At 41.6% G+C, this 20,182-nt stretch overlaps 1 protein-coding gene across 2 annotated transcripts; it reads right to left on the reverse strand.

The window, feature by feature from the left end:
- Positions 1–3,044: 3,044 nt before the first annotated feature.
- Positions 3,045–20,065, reverse strand: stn1 (STN1 subunit of CST complex). Of its 2 annotated transcripts, XM_048551459.2 has the most exons (11): positions 19,908–20,064; positions 18,699–18,780; positions 15,486–15,695; positions 8,313–8,408; positions 7,629–7,700; positions 6,400–6,555; positions 5,907–6,024; positions 5,399–5,573; positions 5,180–5,293; positions 4,315–4,387; positions 3,045–3,511 (listed from the first exon to the last, which is right to left on the reverse strand). In XM_048551459.2, the coding sequence occupies exons 3-11, from the start codon at positions 15,646–15,648 to the stop codon at positions 3,354–3,356; spliced, it is 1,125 nt and encodes a 374-aa protein (XP_048407416.1). In that variant the 5' UTR covers positions 15,649–15,695; positions 18,699–18,780; positions 19,908–20,064; the 3' UTR covers positions 3,045–3,353. The 2 variants fall into 2 exon arrangements, with proteins under 2 accessions (XP_048407416.1, XP_048407417.1); XM_048551460.2 differs by lacking the exon at positions 18,699–18,780 and having other exon boundaries at positions 19,908–20,065.
- Positions 20,066–20,182: the final 117 nt, after the last annotated feature.

Below are 20,182 nucleotides of genomic sequence, written 5' to 3' on the forward strand. Positions count from 1 at the left end.
CTTTTAGCATAAATGTGTTCAGGGTCTGATTGTGTGAATCAAAATCTGCAGCAAATCCATTATTTATGGTTTTGAATGTGATCATACCTCATGTTTCAGATCTTATCTCCCAATTCACAAACATTCCAAAAATACAAGCAGTTCTCACTCTTGACTCGTGCCATTTACAAGACTCTGAAAGCAGGAGATTCTGGTAGCTGCAGAAATACTTGAACCACGGAATTCATCCCCCTTGATTACTCCTACCCAACCATTCCCTGCTCCTTCATACTTACAGTTTCAAGTATTGTGCAGAAATATTAAATAATTCTCCATATCCCAAAGATTATTCATGGGAATGAGAGGACAGACAGCAATTCCCGGTCTTCAGTCAATATTATACCTCTCTGACAGGCCCACTGGAGTGAGTAGCACTCTCCTGAATCAGATGGTAGTGTGTTCGAGACTCTGCAGAAACTGGAGAAATGAACCCAGGTCAACTGTTCATGAGGGAGATAATAGGTCTCATAATGCAAATGGTCAGAGGTTATCACAGGCTCAGTAAGCCTCTGATGACCAGTGTGATACTGTTGCTCTGGATTGTTTAGACATCAGTCGTGAATAATTCAAATCAACCAGTATGCTTGAGAAATTAGAGTTTAGGGGAGACAGTAAGCGTAATGGTAATGTCACTGGATTAGATGCCCAGGATAATCCTATGGGGATGTGAGTTCCCATCACACAGCTAGTGGAATTTAAGTGTACAATCACAGCTGAGGATAATACTGATCAATTAGATCTCTGAGTGAAACCTGGATTGATAGGTTATATGGATTTTTTTTCCCCAGTTTGGTCACTGTTACACCCAGTCACCAAATACACTCACATGGAACTGGCATTCTTTTTAAACAAAAGACCACAAGTTTATTACAAAGAAGAAAATGAAGTTGTATAAGCCAAATTAGAACAACTGCAACATAGATAGCATAAACAATGCCAACCCTTTTTCCCAGGAATCATCCTTTACAGTCACTCAATCTTGGAGAATTATCACTTCTATTTTAAATATTTCATTTCTTACTCAACATGACTTTCCAGCCCTCCTCCTTGGACTGCTAAGGCAGCTTAAGACTTTTTATTCCCAATTCCAACAGTCTGAGGACTTCTACCAACTAAACTTTCATCGCTTGAATGCTTCTACAAAGTAAAATCTCACAATTTGGATACTTCTAGAAATTAAACACAACCTGGAGACTTCTACAAACCAAACCCTCCCAAATTGGGAAGGCAGAATACTGGGTCATTGGAGATTCTTGGTAGTGTGGACGTGCAGAGGGATCTTGGTGTCCATGTACATAGATGCCTGAAAGTTGCCGCTCAGGTTGATAGTGCTGTTAAGAAGGCTTACAGTGTGTTAGGTTTTATTGGTAGAGGGATTGAGTTCCGGAGCCGTGATGTCATGCTGCAACTGTACAAAACGCTAGTGCGGCCTCACTTGGAATACTGCGTGCAGTTCTGGTCGCCCCATTACAGGAAGGATGTGGGAAGCATTGGAAAAGGTGCAGAGGAGATGTACCACGATGTTGCCTGGTCTGGGGCGAAGGTCTTATGAAGAAAAGCTGATGGGCTTGGATCTGTTCTCATTGGAGAGAAGAAGGCTAAAAGGGATTTAATAGAGACGTACAAGATGATCAGAGGATTAGATAGGGTGGGCAGTGAGATTCTTTTTCTGAGGATGATGACATCAGCTTGTACGAGGGGGCATAGCTACAAATTGAGGGGTAATAGATTTAAGACAGATGTCAGAGGCAGGTTCTTTACTCAGAGAGTGGTAAGGGTGTGGAATGCCCCACCTGCCAATGTAGTTAACTCAGCCACATTAGGGGCATTTAAACAGTCCTTGGACAAGCAGATGGATGATGATGGGATAGTGTAGGGGGATGGGCTTAGATCAGTTCGCAGGTCGGCGTAACATTGAGGGCCGAAGGGCCTGTTCTGCGCTGTATTGTTCTATGCTAAATTGGAGATTTCTACAAACAAAGTGTCCTTCTGCCAAGATGACATTTTTTCTGAAATTAACCTACTAATTGCTCTTGACCATCCATTTCTGTATTATAATACTCAATTTTCTAAACATTCAGCAATTAATTTTCCAAGTAGCTGACCGAATGATTTAACTTAAGTCATATGCATTCCTGGAAAATTCCTGGCTAGCATTTTGTCTTTAGTTCACTGCTTTATATAATTTTCTGACTTTTGTTGAAAAAGCAAGTTGCCTTCAGAGATCTGAAAACTGAAATCTATTTGCCTCTACTTTCAAATTTAAGTTCTGAAATAATAATATACTAAGACCTAATAAAAAGTTAAATTAATAAATCAGGAATATAAAAGATATCTCAGTAATGATGCCTGAAACTACTAGCAATTGTCATAAAACCCAGTCTGGTTCACTAATGTCCTTTGTCTGGTCTTGCTGACATGTGACTCCAGACCCGCAACAATGTGGTTGACTCTTAACTGCCCTCTGAAATAATGTAGCATGCCACTGAAATCAAGGGCAATTGGGGGTGAGTACACTCACTTAATTTTCCAGTAATGACCACAACATGTACAAGAGTAAAGAGGAAAAAAATCCTGTGTATTTTTCTCACTCATTCACTGTGCTGCAATTCTCACTCAGTGACCATGCCCGTGGTTCTCGCCCAATGTGCCCAGAGGTCCCACTCACTGAATATGCCCAAAGTTCTCACTTGTTGACTGAGTCATAACATCTCATTCACTGACCTTGTCCACAATAATACTGGCTATCTGTGCCCACAATACTCAAGTAATTTCTGCTCCGAAAGCTGCGGCAAAGCCAGTACTGTTACCTGGCCACATGGTTCTGACCTGCACCATCCAAGCACAGATATTCTGATGGTTAGTCTCATTATTAGTTGTGGAATCCTGCTTTAAAACATAAATCGTATGTTCCTCTAAAACAATAATGTCTGGGGTTCAGTCAAATTCAGTCATTTTGAAAGACGTTGCAATGCTATGTGGAAGTAAAATATACCATGTACAAATAAATGCAAGTTTTTTAATTAGTTCACAATCATGGACAAATTTTTGTCAAATTACTTATATCTTTTATCTGAAATTTACTGAAAAAAGGGATTAAAACTCCTCGTTGATTTGTGATACATTCCCTGCTACTCTTGTAGATAACAGGGCGGATTTTCACACATCCTGGGTTATGGTCGCACCCTGGGTGATCACAGATACAGGTTACGAATCAAGCTCACAACTCCTGGCTCAGTTCAACAAAATACATATTGTTATCAGTGTCATAGTTGCTGTCCCACTCCTCAGGGGGTTCTTGGGCTGTACCCCAGTCAGGCAGCTGTGTAGTGTCGGTCCATGGTGCTAATTATTTCACTGTTGCACTCCAATCTATCCAGCACTCTCTGAACTGCGGCCTCACTAACGCACGCACTGTAACTGTGCCGCACACAGCTCACGATGTGAAGGAAAGGACAGCCCTTATCAACATCTACAGCAAACAGAAAAGGAATTTATTACCGGGTGCTAGCAGAAGCACATTCTGATAGATTGAAGGTAACGAGAACCTACTAAGACTGGTATAGCACTCAGAATCCTACCTTCTGTGGTCTCTGGTCTCTTTCATCTTACCCTCTCCCCTATTAGTCTGATATTTGTAAATCTCTGACGAATAGTCTCTGTACCTGTTCCCTATACCCCTTCAGTTAACAATCACCTTTTCCCTTTCACAAGAGCTGCTGTCCATCATATTCTGCAGTGAACAAGTATCAAGTTCCCTGGACAGTTCATTCCCACTACGTTCAATAGAATTCTGTGGATGAAGTTTAAAGATGTTCTTCCCAAAGTGTCTGAGAAAAACACATTGTAATAAAAAATGTCACTGTAACCAATCCTTTAGTAGTCAGTGACGACAGGATTAGACTAGCTACTAGTTGGTCACATACTCAAAACCATCAGAAAGTGACATATCACTGCGGGGTTGCAGAAAAATCCTGCGGGGTTCAGAAGATGCCCAGCTCAATCAGTAAGTATATATTTCCTACATAGTGGGATGCTGAGCATGGGCAACGTAACCTCATAAACCAGGGAACATCACTTTTATCTGATTCCATCTCTGAAACTTGCTGGCATGCTGTTTGTACCTTAAAGGGGCTTTACAAAAGCAATAATTATCACATTATCATCCATCCCACATAGGTATTAGTCACCTCACTCTGTCGCTGACCCAGTGGTTTACACACTGAAGAGACTCTAACAAGTGCAACAAGATTCTGAGGAGACAGCATCACTCACATTTTGGTCGTGCGGAGTCATCTTGAATGATTCTGAGTGTCACATTGTGTAATTCCTTCGCCTCATCGGTCACCTGTAGGGCAATCACAATCAAAGGCCATTAATACGTCAGTCAGCGTTACTAACACCCTCCACTGTACCCCAGCTCCTGCAGCTCAGCTTGACGCAGTGATGCAATTTTAACCCTGATATATTCGAGGCACTGACACTAGTAAAACCAGGAATTCCAGGGCCAGCAATTGGTGTTTCATTATAGTGAATTCAGAAGTCAAGGGTTAGCAATCAACAATTCTTTTGCCTAAAGAGAATGTGACATCAAAAATCTAAATTTGGATAAGTTATTGAGTTGGCATTTATCAATAGTTGTAAGTTCGGTGAGTGGTCAGCTTTACGACAACATTATAAACTATAATTTTGGAGGAGCCACTTAAGTAGCAGCTGAATGATATTCATTAGGATTGGAGGGTGGGACAGAGACTGACCAGGCAATGGCAATGATTTGTGGAGACTGGTCACCAGTAGAGACGTATAGATACTTGAGCTGGGCCCGTGATCTTCGCCAGTGGTCTGAACGGCAAATTCAACATTATGGGTATTGCTAAGATATTCATAGGTCTAAAGGCTCAAGATTAGATTAATGAATTGTGAGCGCAGTTTAATAAAGTAGCACCTGAACTTTGTGAAGAGTTTTATCGAGTGGGAGAATGTGAACATGGGGGAGGAGAGGATAGGATAAATGAGAGAAAGAGAGAGAGAGATAGAGGGAGAATGGTGGGACCGAAGTATAGGATTAAGCGATTGAACATATTAGTGAGAGAAAGAGATCAGAATTCAGCCTTTGCTGGTGATTTAGCCTAATGCTTACCAGGTAAAGCTTGCTGGGTCCAGCCACTTTCTGGAAGATAATTCCCTCTTCCTGAAGAGCACAGACAGCTCCCTGAAAAACTTCATGAATCTGTCTTGATACACTGGGGATTTTCTTTAATATAAACCAGTGGATACATTACTTATGAAAAGAGAAAGGGAACATGTTTGTAACATCTCAAAAATATGTTAGGTAATCCTTCTATTCCTGTCCACCCACCTGTAAGGTTTGGGCTGAGTGCTCTTGTAGATATGTGCTCACTTGGTCTTGTTGAGCGATGCAGACCAGTGAATCAATGGCTTCTAGTTCCTGCTGGTAGAAATTCTTCACTCTGGTTTGATTGAGAAACTGTTTGATATTCCTTTGCAGTGATAGGGTCTTCACTCCCTGTTGCCTAACAGGAGGCAGTATTAGCAAAAACAGATGGATAATGAAAGGTGAACAAACTGGTTAGAATCAAATAGCAAACAAACAGAACTGGGTACAGCAAAATATTGACTTGTTCATGCAAGTTGAGCCTTTGTTTACTCCCTCTCAGTTTCCATACACTTCCATCACTCATCCCATTCTCTTTCATATGTGCTCCCTCATTTCCCTCCTGTCACTTTGCACTTACTCTGTTATGCAAACTCCAGACTTGCATCTATTATAACTAATCCCTTTACACCTCCTCTTGCTATCTTTCACTTACTTCACTCTTTCTACCCTCTGCTGTGATGGTTCTTACTTTGGTTCAGGTGAATCCGTTGGAATTTCAAAAGTTTTATCATAAAAGTTTCGGTATAAATATGGGAGCTCCAGCATCCGAGCAATCTGTGCACTGAATACGGGATCAGCAATCTTAGCTGGAAGAAACAGAACACATTAAAGAAATCAGGGATCCCAGTCAGAGCCAGCCTGTACTGACTAGAACCAAAGCCCAACATCTCAACCTCCACTCAAACCCGTGCCCAGCCTCTCAATACCAGGCCCTGAGCCTAGCAACATAAACCCATTTGACACTGGGCTCAGCAACACAACTTGACCTCTGGGAGCTTCCCACATTCATTAAAACACAAACTTATGGGTGAAGACACAAAGGCTCCCACTGTACAGGCTCTCACACACTCACCACATGCGCAATTGCTTCACCCGCACAACTTGCAAACCATTTTCCTACGGGCACAAACTTTTGTCTCCCACATTCACAAGCCCTCTTTGCCCCTTGTCCATAGACTCACATACACTGGTGGAATTGATTTCTCTTTGCTCTCTATAATCTTTTAGCCAGCCTCTGACATGGACGATATCACCTAGATCCAGCTGGGAGTTACGTTGTTCCAGCTGAGTGATCTTGTTCAGTTCCTCCAGGAGGTTCAGACCAAAGGAGGATGAGGCTGTGGGAGGAAGGCAAAATGTAGGAGAATCTGGCAGGTAGATTAGCACTGGCATTTTATTCTACAAAACCAATGGATCAGATCAAAGCTTTCAGAAGAGCCAAATTCAGTTATGCATGGTGGTGGATAATTAAAGGACTACTTGGATGACAAAGCTTCTAAAACAACTGCATCCTTAGTAATGGCTCAGTTCAGCACATCAGTGCAAAAGCCAAGCCTGAAGCGGTTGCAACCAATTTCAGCCAGAATTTGTTCCATCTCAGCATCCTCTGGAGGTCTCCAGAATCATGGATGCTAATCTTCAGCCAATTCAATCTATTCTACATGATGTCAAGAAATGACTGAAGGCATGGGATATGTAAAGGCTATAGCCATGACAACATTTTGACAATAGACCATGAGATATAGGAGCAGAATTAGGTGATTTGGCTCATGACATCTACTGTACCATTTAATCATGGTTGATATGTTTCTCAATCACATTCTTCTGCCTTCTTCTTGTAACCATTTATTCCCTTACGAATCAGGAACCTATCCATCTCTGTCTTAAATATGCTTAATGACTTGGGTTCCACAGCCTTCTGTGGCAATGAATTCCATAGTACTGAAGACTTGTGCTCTAGAACTGGCTGCACCCTTGACAAGCTGTTCTAGTAAAGCTAACACTGGTGGCTACCAGATGAAGTGAAAAATTGCCCAGGTATGATCTGTCCACAAAAGCAGGACAAATCTAACCTGGCTAATTACCAACAATTCAGGCTACTCTCGATCATCAGCAAAGTTATTGGTGCAGTTGTTAATAGTACTATCAACTGTACCGTTGGAGGAACAGTACCCATTGTTTATTCATTGTCACAGGTTCAAAATTCTGGAATTCCCTCACTAACAGCAAGCGTTCTCTGACGGGAAAGATTAGCACAGGCGTTTCATTCTATGAAACCAGTGGATCAGATCAAGGCTTTCAGAACAGCCATTGTTCTCCAAATGTTTTACAGCAGTTCAAGACACTTAGCACCACCTCAGTGAAAATCAGTGATGGAACTAAATGTAAGAATGAAAATTAAACCACATACCTGGTTTTATATTCTCCGATGCTCTTTGTTTCTTCCAGCACAAGCAGCTGATCACTCCAGTTCCATCATCCACTGCAAAGCAGATCAGCTAGTGAGCGAGCAGGACAGGCAATAACAGAGTCATTTTGGACAACAATTCCAATCCTGAAACTAGTTGTTTAATTTACAGTTATTCCTTGAACCTCATGTGACCCTAGCGGCCCATGTATATTTAAGGCTGAGATAGGTGGATTCTTGATCTGTCAAGCAATCGAGTTTAGGGTAAAATCTAGCAAACTGGATATTAGGAGTGTTTGATCAGCCATGATCCTATTGAACGTCACAGGAGGCTTGAAGGCCAAATGGCCTACTCCTGTTCTTATTTCACATGGTCTTATAGGGTGGGAGGGGGCACTTAATTCTTCAACTCTCAGGGAGTTAAGAACTAAACTACTGGGTTTCAGGTTCTAACATGGGACTATGCCCATAAAGCAGGCAATTCTGGTGAAAAATCATCAATCTGAATCATTAATTTTGTTTTCTGCCATAAATATTGCCTGATCTGCTGAGTATATCCAGCACTTTGATTGATTTCAGATTTCCAGCATCTGTGATGTTTGACTCTCCTGCAGAATATTTGTGCCCTCATGTTGATGAGGACAGAGTGAGGAAATAAATACACAAAGTCTATTCAGAAATACCAACCTCCAAAACTGACAAATTTCTCTCTCTCCCGCTTCTGGACAACTGTACCCAATATATCCACCCTGGTGATGGGATGGGTTTTATAGAAGAACACTCCTATGCAAATAAAGGGAACTAAGAATTAATCAGCAAATGCAGAGTTTCAAATACTGGCAATCATAGTTTCAAATATAGTCTCTATGTGGAGACTAATAAATGACAATCAATATTAGTCAAATTGTGTTGAGTTCTTTAGGTACAGTAATAGAGATGGGGGGAATCTCAATGAAAATAATGTAGTTGGGGTTGTGAATTAGGGCTTTCAAAAGGCATTTGTCAAAGGACCACATGATAAACATGTTAGTAAAACTAAAGCCTATGGCTACATAGATGTAAAATTGGCTGAGGAATGAAAAGTAGAAAGTAGCAGTGACTGGTTGTTTTTTAGAATGGAAGCAAGCATACTTTGGTGTTATTCAGGGGTCAGTTCATCTTTTTAACACATATAATGATCTGGGCTTGGGCATACAGGTCAAAATTTCAAATTTTGCAGATGATGAGGGGAACAACAGCAGATTTTGGGAGATATAGGCTTTTTTATTATTCATTCATGGAATGTGGGCATCACTGGCTGGCTAGCATTTATTACCCATTTCTATTCCCCCTTAAGAAGGTGCTGTTGAGCTGCCTTCTTGAACCACTGCAGTTTACACGCTGCACATTGGCCCACTATACCATTAGTGAGGAAATTCCAGGATTTTGACCCAGCAACAGTGAAGGAACAGCAACACAATTCAGGATGATGAGTAGCATCAGGAGGGACTTGCAAGTGGTGCTGTTGCCATGTATTTATAAGAAGAGAAAACCAGGTATGTGGTTTAATTTTCATTCTTATATTTAGTTCCATCCCTGACTTCCCTTGAGGTGGTGCTAAGTGTCTTGAACTGCTGTAACACATTTGGAGAACAATTGCTGTTCTGAAAGCTTTGATCTGATCCATTGGTTTCGTAGAATAAAATACCTGTGCTAATCTTTCCTCTCAGAGAACACTTATTTCTTACATCAGCAGTGGAAAATTTATTGGAAAGGGCTCTAAGAGATAGGATTTATGATCACATGGAAAGGCACAGTTTAATTTGTGATAGCATGGATTTGTGAGGGGTAGATCATGACTCACAAACTTTATTGAATTCTTTGAAGAAGTGACCAAACACGTGGATGAAGGTAGAGCAACGGATGTGGTATATATGTGTTTAAGTAAGGTGTTTGATAAGGTTCTCCATGGTAGGCTCATGCAGAAGATAAGGAGGCATGGGATACGGGGAACTGTGGCAGATTGGATTCAGAATTGGCTGACCTTTAGAAGCCAAAGGGTGGTAGCGGATGAAAAATATTCAACATGGTGCTCAGTTACGAGTGGTGTACCACAAGGATCTGTTCGGCATCCTCTTCTATTTGTGACTTTTGTAAATGATTTGGATGAAGGAGTGGAAAGGTGGATTAGTAAGCTCGTGGAAAATACGAAGGTGGGTCGAGTTGTGGACAGTGCGGAGGGCTGTTCTAGGTCACAAAGGGACATTGATAGGATGTAGAGCTGGGCTGAGAAGTGGCAGATGGAGTTTAAACCTGAAAAGTGTGACGTGATCCATTCTGGAAGGTCAAACTTGAAAGCAGAATGCAGCGTTAACGGAAAGATTCTTGGCAGCGTGGAAGAGCAGAGGGACGTCCACAATTCCCTGAAAGCTGCTACCCAGGTGGATAGAGATGATAAGAAGGCATATGGTGTGTTAGCTTTCATTACTAGAGGAATGGAGTTCAAGAACTGTGAAGTTATGCTCCAGTGAGACAAAAGCCTGGTTTGGCCACATCTGGAGTACTGTGTCCAATTCTGGTCGCCTCATTACTGGAAAGATGTGGAAGCTTTGGAAAAGGTGCAGAAGAGATTTACCAGGATGTTGCCTGGAATTGAGGGAAGGTCTTACGGGGAAAGGTTGAGAGAGCTAGGGCTTTTCTCCTTAGAACAATGAAGGATGAGAGGTGACTTGATAGAGGTGTACGAAATGATCAGAAATAGATAAAAAATAGAGTGGACAGCCAGTGACCTGTTCCTCGGGCGGAGGTAGCTATTACAAGGGGGCATTGTTTTAAAGTGAGTGGAGGCAGATATAGGAGAGATGTCAGAGGTAGGTTCTTTACTCAGGGAATGTTAAGGGCACAGAATGCATTGCCGGAGAGGGTAGTAGAATTGGCCTCATTAGGGGCTTTTAAGTTGCTATTAGACAGGCATATGGATGACAGTATAAGGTAGGGGTGGAAGTTAGATAGACCTTAGGATTAGGGTAAAAGTTTGGCACACATCGTGAGCCGAAGTGACTATACTGTGCTATACTGTTCTATGTTCCATGCATCTGCTCTCTTTGCTCTTCTGGATGGAAGTAGTCATGGAAGGCGCTGAATAAGGATCTTTGTGAACTTCTCCAGTACATCTTGTAGATAGTACACACTTTTGCTACTGAACATTGGTAGTGGAGGGAGTGGATGCTTGTGGATGTGTTGTCAATCAAGTGGCTGCTTTGATCTGGATGGTGTCAAACCTTGAGAGATATTTGAGCTGCATGCATCGAGGCAATTGGGGAGTATCCAATCTCGCTTCTGATTGGTGACTTGTAGATAGTAGACAGGCTTTGGGGAGTCAAGAGATGATTTACTTGCTGCAGTATTCCTAACCTTTGACCTGCTCTTGTAACTACTACGTTTATGTGGTGAGTCCAGTTGAGTTTCAGGTCAATGAGAACACCAATGATGTTGGTACTGGGGTATTCAGTGATGGTAACACCACTGAATATTAAAGGTATTGGATGTTGTCACAGCTTGGCATTTGAGTGGCATGAATGTGACTTGCCACTTTCAGCCCATTGATGAAGCAGCTGAAGATAGTTGGGTGTAGGACACTACCCTGAGGAACTCAGGGACGTCTTGGAGCCGAGCTGACTGACCTCCAACAGCCAGAACCATCTTCTTATGTGTCGGGTATGACTCAACTAGTGCAGAGTTTGCTCCTTGATACCCATTGATTCCACTTTTGCTAGGACTCCTTTTTTACCACACTCGGTCAAACGCGGCGTCGATGTCAAGGGCTATTACACTCACTTCAACTCGAGAATTCAGCTCTCTTGTCTACGGTTGAAGCAAGGCTGGAATGAATGAGAAGCTGAATGGCCTTGATGGAAACCAAAGTGGGCATCACCAAGCACATTATTGCTGAGTAGGAGCTGCTTAATAGCAGTCTTGATGACCCCTTCTAACACCTTACTTATGATTGAGAGTAGACTGATGGGATGGTAATTGACTGGATTAGATTTGTATCATTTTTTGTGTACAAGGCAAATCTGAGCTATTTTCCATGTCATTAGGGAGATGCCAGTGATGTAACTACTGGAAAAGCTCAGCTAGGCGACTGACATGTTCTGGAGCACGAGTCTTCAGTACAATAGCTGGAGTGTTGTCAGGGCCCATAGCCTTCTCACTATTCAATGCATAGAACATAGAACATAGAAGAGTACAGCACAGAACAGGCCCTTCAGCCCACGATGTTGTGCCGACAACCTCCAACCATTTCTTGATATTACGTAGAGCGAATTAAATCGGTTAAGGACTGGTATCTGTGATGCTGGAGACTGCTGGAGGAGGCCAGGAGGGATAATCCACTTGGCTTATTTGGCTGATAACTGCTGCAAATGCTTCAGCCTTATCTTTTGCACTGATGTACTGTACTCTTCAATCATAAGGATAGGGATATTTGTGCAGCCTCCTCCTTTAGGTGAGTTATTGAATTGTTCACCATCATTCACAACAAGTTTTTTTATATTCATACGTGGGATGAGGACATCGCCGACTAGGCCAGCATTTATTGCCTATCCCTAATTACTCAGATGGCAGTTAAGAGTCAACCACATTGTTGTGGGTCCAAAGTCACAAGTAGGCCAGGCCAGTCAAGGATGGCAGTTTCCTTCCCTAAAGGACGTTAGTGAACCGGGTGTATTTTGTTGCCAGCAATCAACAATGATTAGACTCTTCATTAGACTCTTAATTTCAGATTTTTTTATTGAATTCAAATTTCATCATTTGTCATGGCAGGATCTGAATTTGGGTCCCCAGAACATTATCTGGGTGTCTGGATTAACAGTCCAGAGATAATACCACTAGGTCATTCTCACCCCGTGACATGACTACAGAGTTTAGATCTGATCCAATGGTTGTGGGATTGCTCAGCTCTGTCTATCAGTTGCTGCTTATGCTGTTTTGCATACAAATAGTCCTGTTTGGTGGCTTTACCCGTCGACATGCTATCTTCAGGTATACCTGCTGCTGTTCCTGGCATGCCTTCCCGTACTCTCCATTGAACCAGGATTGATCCCCTGGTTTGATGGTAATGGTTGAGTGGGGATATGCCAGGCCATGAGGTTGCAGATTGTGCAGTAGTACAATTCTGCTACTGTTCATGACTCACAGCACCTCATGTCTTGAGGTGCTAGATCTATTCAAAGTCTTTTTGCACAGTGATAGTGCCACACAACACTATGTGTGAAGTTGGGATTTCATCTTCACAAGGATTGTGAAGTGGTCACTCTTACCGATACTGCCATGGATGGACGAATCTCCTGCTGTCAAATTGGTAGGGATGAGGTGAAGCATGTTTTCCCTTCTTGTTGCTTCCCTCACTACCTGCCACAGATGCAGTCTAGGAGCTATGTCCTTTAGGACCCAACCAGCTCGATTAGCAGTGCTGCTGTCGAGCAACTCTTGATGGTGGACAATGAAATCCCTCCCTCAGAGTAGATTTTGCACCTCTGCCATCCTAGTGCTTCCTCCAAGTGTTGTTCAACATGGAGGAGAACTGATTCATCAGAGGAAGGTTTCCTTGGCATGTTTAACCTAAAGCCATGACACTTCATGGGGTCTAGAGTCAATGTTGAGGACTTTCAGGGCAACTCCCTCCCAACTTTACACCTCTAGTGAAATAAATTGGCACAGGCGGATGAAATTTATCGATGATGTAAGTGTTGAGGGGGAAAGTAAAAGAGTTTGATTTAATTGCCAATATGGAGACATAGCTGCCAAGTGACCAAGACTGGGAAAAAGAATGTTTAACTGTTAGGAAGAAAGAGAGATTAGATGTTACAGATAATAAGGGATGGGATCAGTACATTAGTAAGAGATGGTCTGCAATCCAGAGAAGAGGGTGTCGAATCTATTTGGGTGGAGCTGAGAAGCAGCATGGGGCGGTAAATATTGGTAAACGTAGTTTATAGGCCACCAAAAAGTAATAACAATATTGGAAACAGTATAAGTCAGGAAATTAGAGGCGTATGTAGCAAGAAAATGCAGTCATCATGGGTCACTTCAATCCATATATAAACTGGGTAAATCCAATGAACTCCAAATTTGCGAAGGAAAAGTTCCAGGAATGTGACCAAGGTAATTTTCTGGAGCAATATGCTGATGACCCAAATGAGGTACAGGCTATTTTGCACCCAGTATTGTGCAATAAAAAAGGGCTAATTAATAATCATGCTGTAAAAGAACCTTTAGGGATTAGTGATCAGAGTATTTTGGAATATTCCATTCAGTCTGGAAACTATATCGTTCAATCTGAAACTACGGTGTTAAATCTAAATAAGGGCAATTATGAAGCTATGAAGAAAAAGGTGGCAGCAGTGGAAATAAATAACAAGAAATAAAAATTGACCATAAAAGCTTCTAGATATGTAAAAGGAAATGATTAGCAAAGACAAATGTAGGTCCATTACATGGTCATAAAAGAGACATAAAAGTTCTGATAGAATATAGAGAAATGGCAGAAAAACTCAATAATTACTATGTGTGTGTCTTTACAGAGGAAGATACAAGTTTCTTTAAGTAATTAAGATGCAAAGGTTTAGTGAGTAAGTGGAACTTTAAGAAGGTAGTGTTTGTAAGGAAAGTAGTATTAAAGAAATTACTGTAGCTGATATGATGGAAATCAAACTTATGTCCCCAAAGCATCAGCCTGGATCTCTGGATTACCAGTTTAATGATATTAGCACACATCATCAATTTGCCTCACAAGGGAAGACTGTTTATGAATGATTCGCTGTGATTTGGCATGAGGTGTCTTACAGTAGAAGGAGATTGAAAAGGTGACTGAATTTAAAAAGGAACCAGCTAACTGAGGAGAAGAAATCTGCAGGACAACAGAGAAAGATCTAGGGATTGCGATTTCTGGGGAGCTCATTCAACAGCTGTGATAGCTACAATGGCCTCCTTTGGTGCTGAATGATCACATGATTCAGCTGAAAAGATTCACAACAAAATTATCAATTAAAGATAAAAATAAATTTTATGCATTCTACAGATTTTCAGATCAGGGTGATGTTGCCGCAATATATGATTTACACACCAGAGGGCCATCTTCAGCCTTTAATCTAGGCAAGAGTCTGGAAATTTAGACTACAAAGCTTCCTCTGAATTTTACTCATACTGTACTTGTCCTTGGAATGTAGAGGTCTGTATCTAACCCCGTGCTGTACCTGCCCTGGCATGATTTGGTGGGAACAGCATTGAGGCAGCTTTCGTCTGCATCTAAACCAATAGTGTATCTGTCCTTGGAGTGTTTGATGATACAGAATGAAGCTGCCTCAATACTATATCTACCCTAATGCTGGGAATGTTTCATGGGGATAGCGGAGAAAGAACTTTATTTTGAGTTTAAAAGAGTAGATAGAACTTTACTCCATATCTAAGCCTGTGCTGTCCCTAAACTGGAGTGTTTGATAGGGACAGTGTAGACAAGGCTTTACTTTCAGTTTAAAATAGGACCAGGAGCCTTACTCTGTATGTAACCCTGTGCTGTACCTGTCCTGGGAGTTATTAACAGGACAGCGCAGAGGCAGCTTTACTCTGTATCTAACTGTATACTGTCCTGTCCTAGGAGTGTTTGTTGTGGACAGTGCAGAAGGAGCTTTACTTTCCATTTAAAAGAGTTGAAGGAACTTTACTCTGTGTTCACCCCATGTGGCCCTGTCCGGGGAATGTTTCATGGGGATTTTAGTTTAAAAGAGTAGACGGAATTTTATTCTGTATGTAACTCAGTACTAGACTGAGCTGTGAATGCCACGTTCCTTATTTAAATAAACTGCTAATCCAGTGACTCACCTGGAACAGTACAGGAATTTTTAAGTTCCAGGATGTCCTTGATGTAGAGTTTTGCAAATACTCCATGTACTGGGTCCAGCCCCCACAACATGCTAGGTAATGGGTCTTCTGCGCTCTCACTCTTCTGTACTTCTGCACACTCTTCTGCATGGTCACCCTGCATAATCGCTGATGCACCAAACTGAACAGTTCAGCCTCTACTGCATCCACCTGCATTTCAACCAGAGGAAATCAAAAAAATGCAGTTCACTGTCAAATCTGCTCCTGGTTAAGTTGCTTTGAAGTCCAGTGGAGTGCTGCAAACTAAAACAATCTTCAATCAACACAAGATTAAATAGGTTGGTTTGAGCACAACTCTCCCTAAAATGAGGCTGTAGCCTTCCACCTTCCATCCACACCACTCTCTTGAAATCCCCCTCTCCCGGGATCTGTGGTCCCATCCTCTATTGATCCTCCAGGCTTTAATTCTTCGACATTCCACTCCTGGGTTCTGTTCCCCACATCCTGCATCTGGGTTCTTTCTTGATTTGGAGGAGGGCAGGACAGGTACATGCGAGAAAATTAGGACATACTGGGATAAGAAACAATTAGAAAATCTCCAAGGATATTATGAAGTGCCTACTGAAAAGGGAGGTACTCTACTCAAACTGCCATTGAACATCAATGGAAAACTGTAGCAGGCTAAGGACAGAGATTTTAGCGTGGAGACAGAATTTCCAGCAACTCTCCATAATTTCTGGTTTTGTTCCTCAGAACATTAGCCTGGGTTCTGGATCACTAGCTTGGTGATATTACCAGTATGCTACCACCTACCATGTACAATCCTCAGTCCAATGAGAAGTGAAAGATTGCGGTCAGAGTTTCTGCTATCTCCACCCTATGATTATCCTCGCTAGTACCCTTAACCCTTCCCATTCTACTGTGAAGACAGATGCAAAATAGCCATTCAAGACGTCAGTTTTGCCTCTTTCTCTACAAGACAATTTCTCCTTTTTACCTTTAATTGACATTACCATTCCTATAGTCACTCTTTTAATACCTTTATGCTGATAAGTGGAAGGGAGGCAGGATTAGCCCACGAATTCTACACCTCACATTCACAAAGTAACAGTCAGAATTCTCTCGGCTAGTATTCACCAAAGAATCACATCACATGGCACCTACTAAACTTCGCTTGGGGCTGGAGTCAACTATTTTATCCACACAGGGCCCATTGCTACCCTGTCATTGTCCGATTTCAATAAAACAGTTCTCACTTTATTTGTAGTTATCAGCAATTCTTTATGAACTGTCATAAAAGAGTGATCAGAAGGCCAAGGAAATCTTGAAATGCAGGATAGAAGCTGAGTCAGATGAAATGATAAAAAAATCATTTTAGTCCCACAGAACAGAGGCCTGTCAGATCAACTGTTGCGTTAGGAACATAGAAGTCGAATCACGTAGCATTTGGTCTTCATCTTCACGTGCTTCCTTGAAGCACACCAAGTGGTTGCTAGCCAGACAAGGGGGCAGTGTGGGACTGAAATTATACATAGACCCAGAATGGGGGAGGACAGAAAGTTTCATTTCCTAAAACACACTCTTTGTAGCATTAATAAAAATAAATGCTACAGCTGGGAAGGAAAACTCAGGAGATAGATCTACTATCTGTCATAGTTAATGTATCTATAGCAGTGTGCTACTGAGGAGTGACGAACAAGATAGGATTGATGTTGAATAAGGCTCAGGAAAGTCAATAAACGTAAAGCTAAACAGGTCCAACCAGTGCAGAGCAGGTATGTTGTAAGTGCAATTGAACAAAAGCTTGATGAGGTTCTGATTGAACCGTGCCCAGCTCTGGTATTTATCACTACACCTTGAATATTGCACCTGCTTCTAGCTGCTCGGTATAAGCAGAGGTGCCAAATGTTACACCCTTGTTCAAAACAATGTGTACAGAAAAACTCACTAACAAAATGTCAGCCAGATTAATTTCAGAGGAGGGAAAGCTTTTAGAAACGATAATCTGGGAAAAAATTGATAGTTACTTTTACATAAATAAAAATTAATTAAGGAACGTCAGCCAAAATTAGTTGAAGGCAAAAATAAAACAAAGAACTGCAGATGCTGGAAATGTGAAACAAAAACAGAAGTTGCTGGAGGAACTCAGCAGGTCTGGCAGCACCTGTGGACAGAAAGTAGACTTAGCATTACAGGTTCAATGGCTCTTCTTCTGTTCTGAAGAAGGGTCACCAGATCCAAAATGTTAACTCTGCTTTCCCTCCACAATGCTGTCAGACCTGCTGAGTTTCTCCAAGCAATTACTGTTATTGTTTGAGTTGAAGGCAAATCCTGTTTAACTAAATGATGGAGTTTTTTGATGACATCACTGAGAGATTAGGTTAATGTAATTGATACGATGTACATGGACTTCCAACACCATTTAATAGGCATAATATTCAGATGACACAAAATTTGGAAATATTGATACTCTGATAAGAACAGTGATGGACTTTAGGCACGATTTGACAGTTGGTAGAATGCCCAACACATAGCAGATGAAATTTAATAAAGAAGAGTGAGAAGTGATTCTGCACATTACTGTTGGAACAATGTGGAGAGGCAGTTTAAATTAAAGAGTACATTACTAAAGGGAGGTGTAAGAACTGTGGGTTGTATGGAGATATTTGTGCTCAAATCATTGAAGGTGGCAGGTCAGGTTGAGAATGGTTAATAAGGCATTCTGGAAACTAAACTTCAGAAAAAGAGGCTTGGAGCACCAATGCAAGAAAGTTATGGTGAAATAAAAAATGTAAATAAATGCTGGTTCAGCCAGTTATGTCCATATCCCATCAATGCATAAAAAGAAAATACTCAACAGATCAGGGTGTATCTGAGAGAAACAGAACATTGACTAGTCATCGTTTTGAAGTGAGCATTCTTTCTGTATTTTTTTTTCCCAAGATCGCACCATGACAGAGTTGTGATTGACAAAGAATAAAAAGTTAAGGAGGCCAGGCAGGAAATTGGAGTTAAGCCTAAAATCATATCAGCCATGATCTTGTGTACTGGCGAAGCAGACTTCACAGGTCAAATTGCCTACTCCTGTTTTCCCAGATCGTTTGAGTTTTTCCAACATTTTCTGTTTTTATTCCAGATTTCTAATTTCAACAGTATTTTACTTTTGTATTAACAGCTATGCTTAACCTTTATAAAAGATTAGTTTGCCCTCACCTGGAAAATTGTGTTCGACTCTAAGCATCACACTTACAGAAGGATCTTGGAAACAGTACAAAAATATTCACAAGAATGATTCCTGTAATGAGGGATGTGGGTGAAGATACAAAACAAAACATTGTGCAATGAGCTTCACCATAACACAACCACTGATCAAGAGGCTATACTCTATCCACATAAAAATCACATCAGGGTTGAAACAAAATGAAAATGAAATATCTACCTTGGCATTTATCTCTCTTAATTAATCCTTAAAATCTATTCAGTTTTTCGTCTAATCATTATTGTTATTGACTAAAATTTGTCTCATTATATTCTTTATATCGTATATAGATTGTCCATCTAATGGAAGAGTTACATCTGGAGAAAAGTCATTGCGTGCAGGTGAACTGCCGCACATGCAATTAACACTCAAAGGACTGTATAATTCTAACAATAACTGAAGCATGTCAGATAAAAGCAGAGTACAGGAGATGCTGGAGAAATTCAGTAGTGACTATGGAGAGAGAAACTGTTAAGATTTCAAGTCCAACATGAATCTTCTGAAGTCTTGATGAATTTCTCCAGGGCTTTCTGTTATTTTTATTCTCAAGCACGTCAACTGTACCGTTAATGCAGCAGATAGATTGAAGAACTTGGGACTGTTTAAAGAAAATTGACAGAGATTTGACAGAGTTGTTTAAAATCAAGAGGAAACGTCTGGACTGAGGAGCTGGAAAGAACTGTGGCCAGTGATGAAAAGATAGGTTATCAGAGTGCACCAATTTAAAGTAATTTGCAATAGAATCAATGATTAAAACGAGGATTTATTTTATTCTGCAAGTGTTTAGGTTATGGGTTGCGCTGCCTGAGAGTGGGAGCGACGCAGGCGTGATTGAATAGTTCAAATGGGAATTGAATCCTTAGGTGAAGGGGAAGGATTTGCAAGGTTACGAGGAACAGACAGGAAATTGGTTCTGCACCACTTGCTATTACAAACAGCCAGTACGGTCCCAATGGGCTGAGGCGCCTTCTTGTAGACTTGTATTGTCTGATTGTTGCCAGGATCTGGAGGCGGAAGCAGTCTTGGCTCAAACTCTAGGACCAGGGCCTAAATTGACAAAAGCCGAGAACCTCCAGGCCCTGTTCGGGAGATTATTTCAGAAAGATGAAGAAATGGCAAGCGCTATCCAAAAAATTTGAGAGGCCTAAGGAGTTACTTTCTACCTTAAGGAACGGTCACCTATGGAATCAACTTGACTCTGAAGCCTGCAATGAATTCACGAACAGTCCGAATCCCCTTGAGGAGCCCATCAGGATTTCCTTAGACCAATCGATCAATCCACGGGATCGCCGCTTGATTGGTGATGCCGGAAGATGACGCGTTCCAAACACTGGATCCGCCTCCTCCGCGGTCGCCTGTCGCCGATTGGTCAGTCTCGCTGTCACTCGGGAGACGGTCACGGTCGGAGCGCGAGGCGGTGGTGGTGAGCCTGGGTCAC

The sequence above is a fragment of the Stegostoma tigrinum genome, chromosome 20 (assembly GCF_030684315.1).
Source record: "Stegostoma tigrinum isolate sSteTig4 chromosome 20, sSteTig4.hap1, whole genome shotgun sequence".
In the NCBI taxonomy this organism is placed as follows: domain Eukaryota; kingdom Metazoa; phylum Chordata; class Chondrichthyes; order Orectolobiformes; family Stegostomatidae; genus Stegostoma; species Stegostoma tigrinum.

Bases quoted from the DNA above. Each gene is read 5' to 3' on its own strand.
- stn1 (XM_048551460.2), bottom strand. From the start codon at position 15,648: ATGCAGGGTGACCATGCAGAAGAGTGTGCAGAAGTACAGAAGAGTGAG. The intron at 5,294-5,398 runs GTGGGTGGACAG...TTTATATTAAAG, and splicing joins ACTCAGCCCAAACCTTACAG to AAAATCCCCAGTGTATCAAG. The intron at 3,512-4,314 runs GTGAGTGATGCT...TGTTTGCTGTAG, and splicing joins TGACTCCGCACGACCAAAAT to ATGTTGATAAGGGCTGTCCT.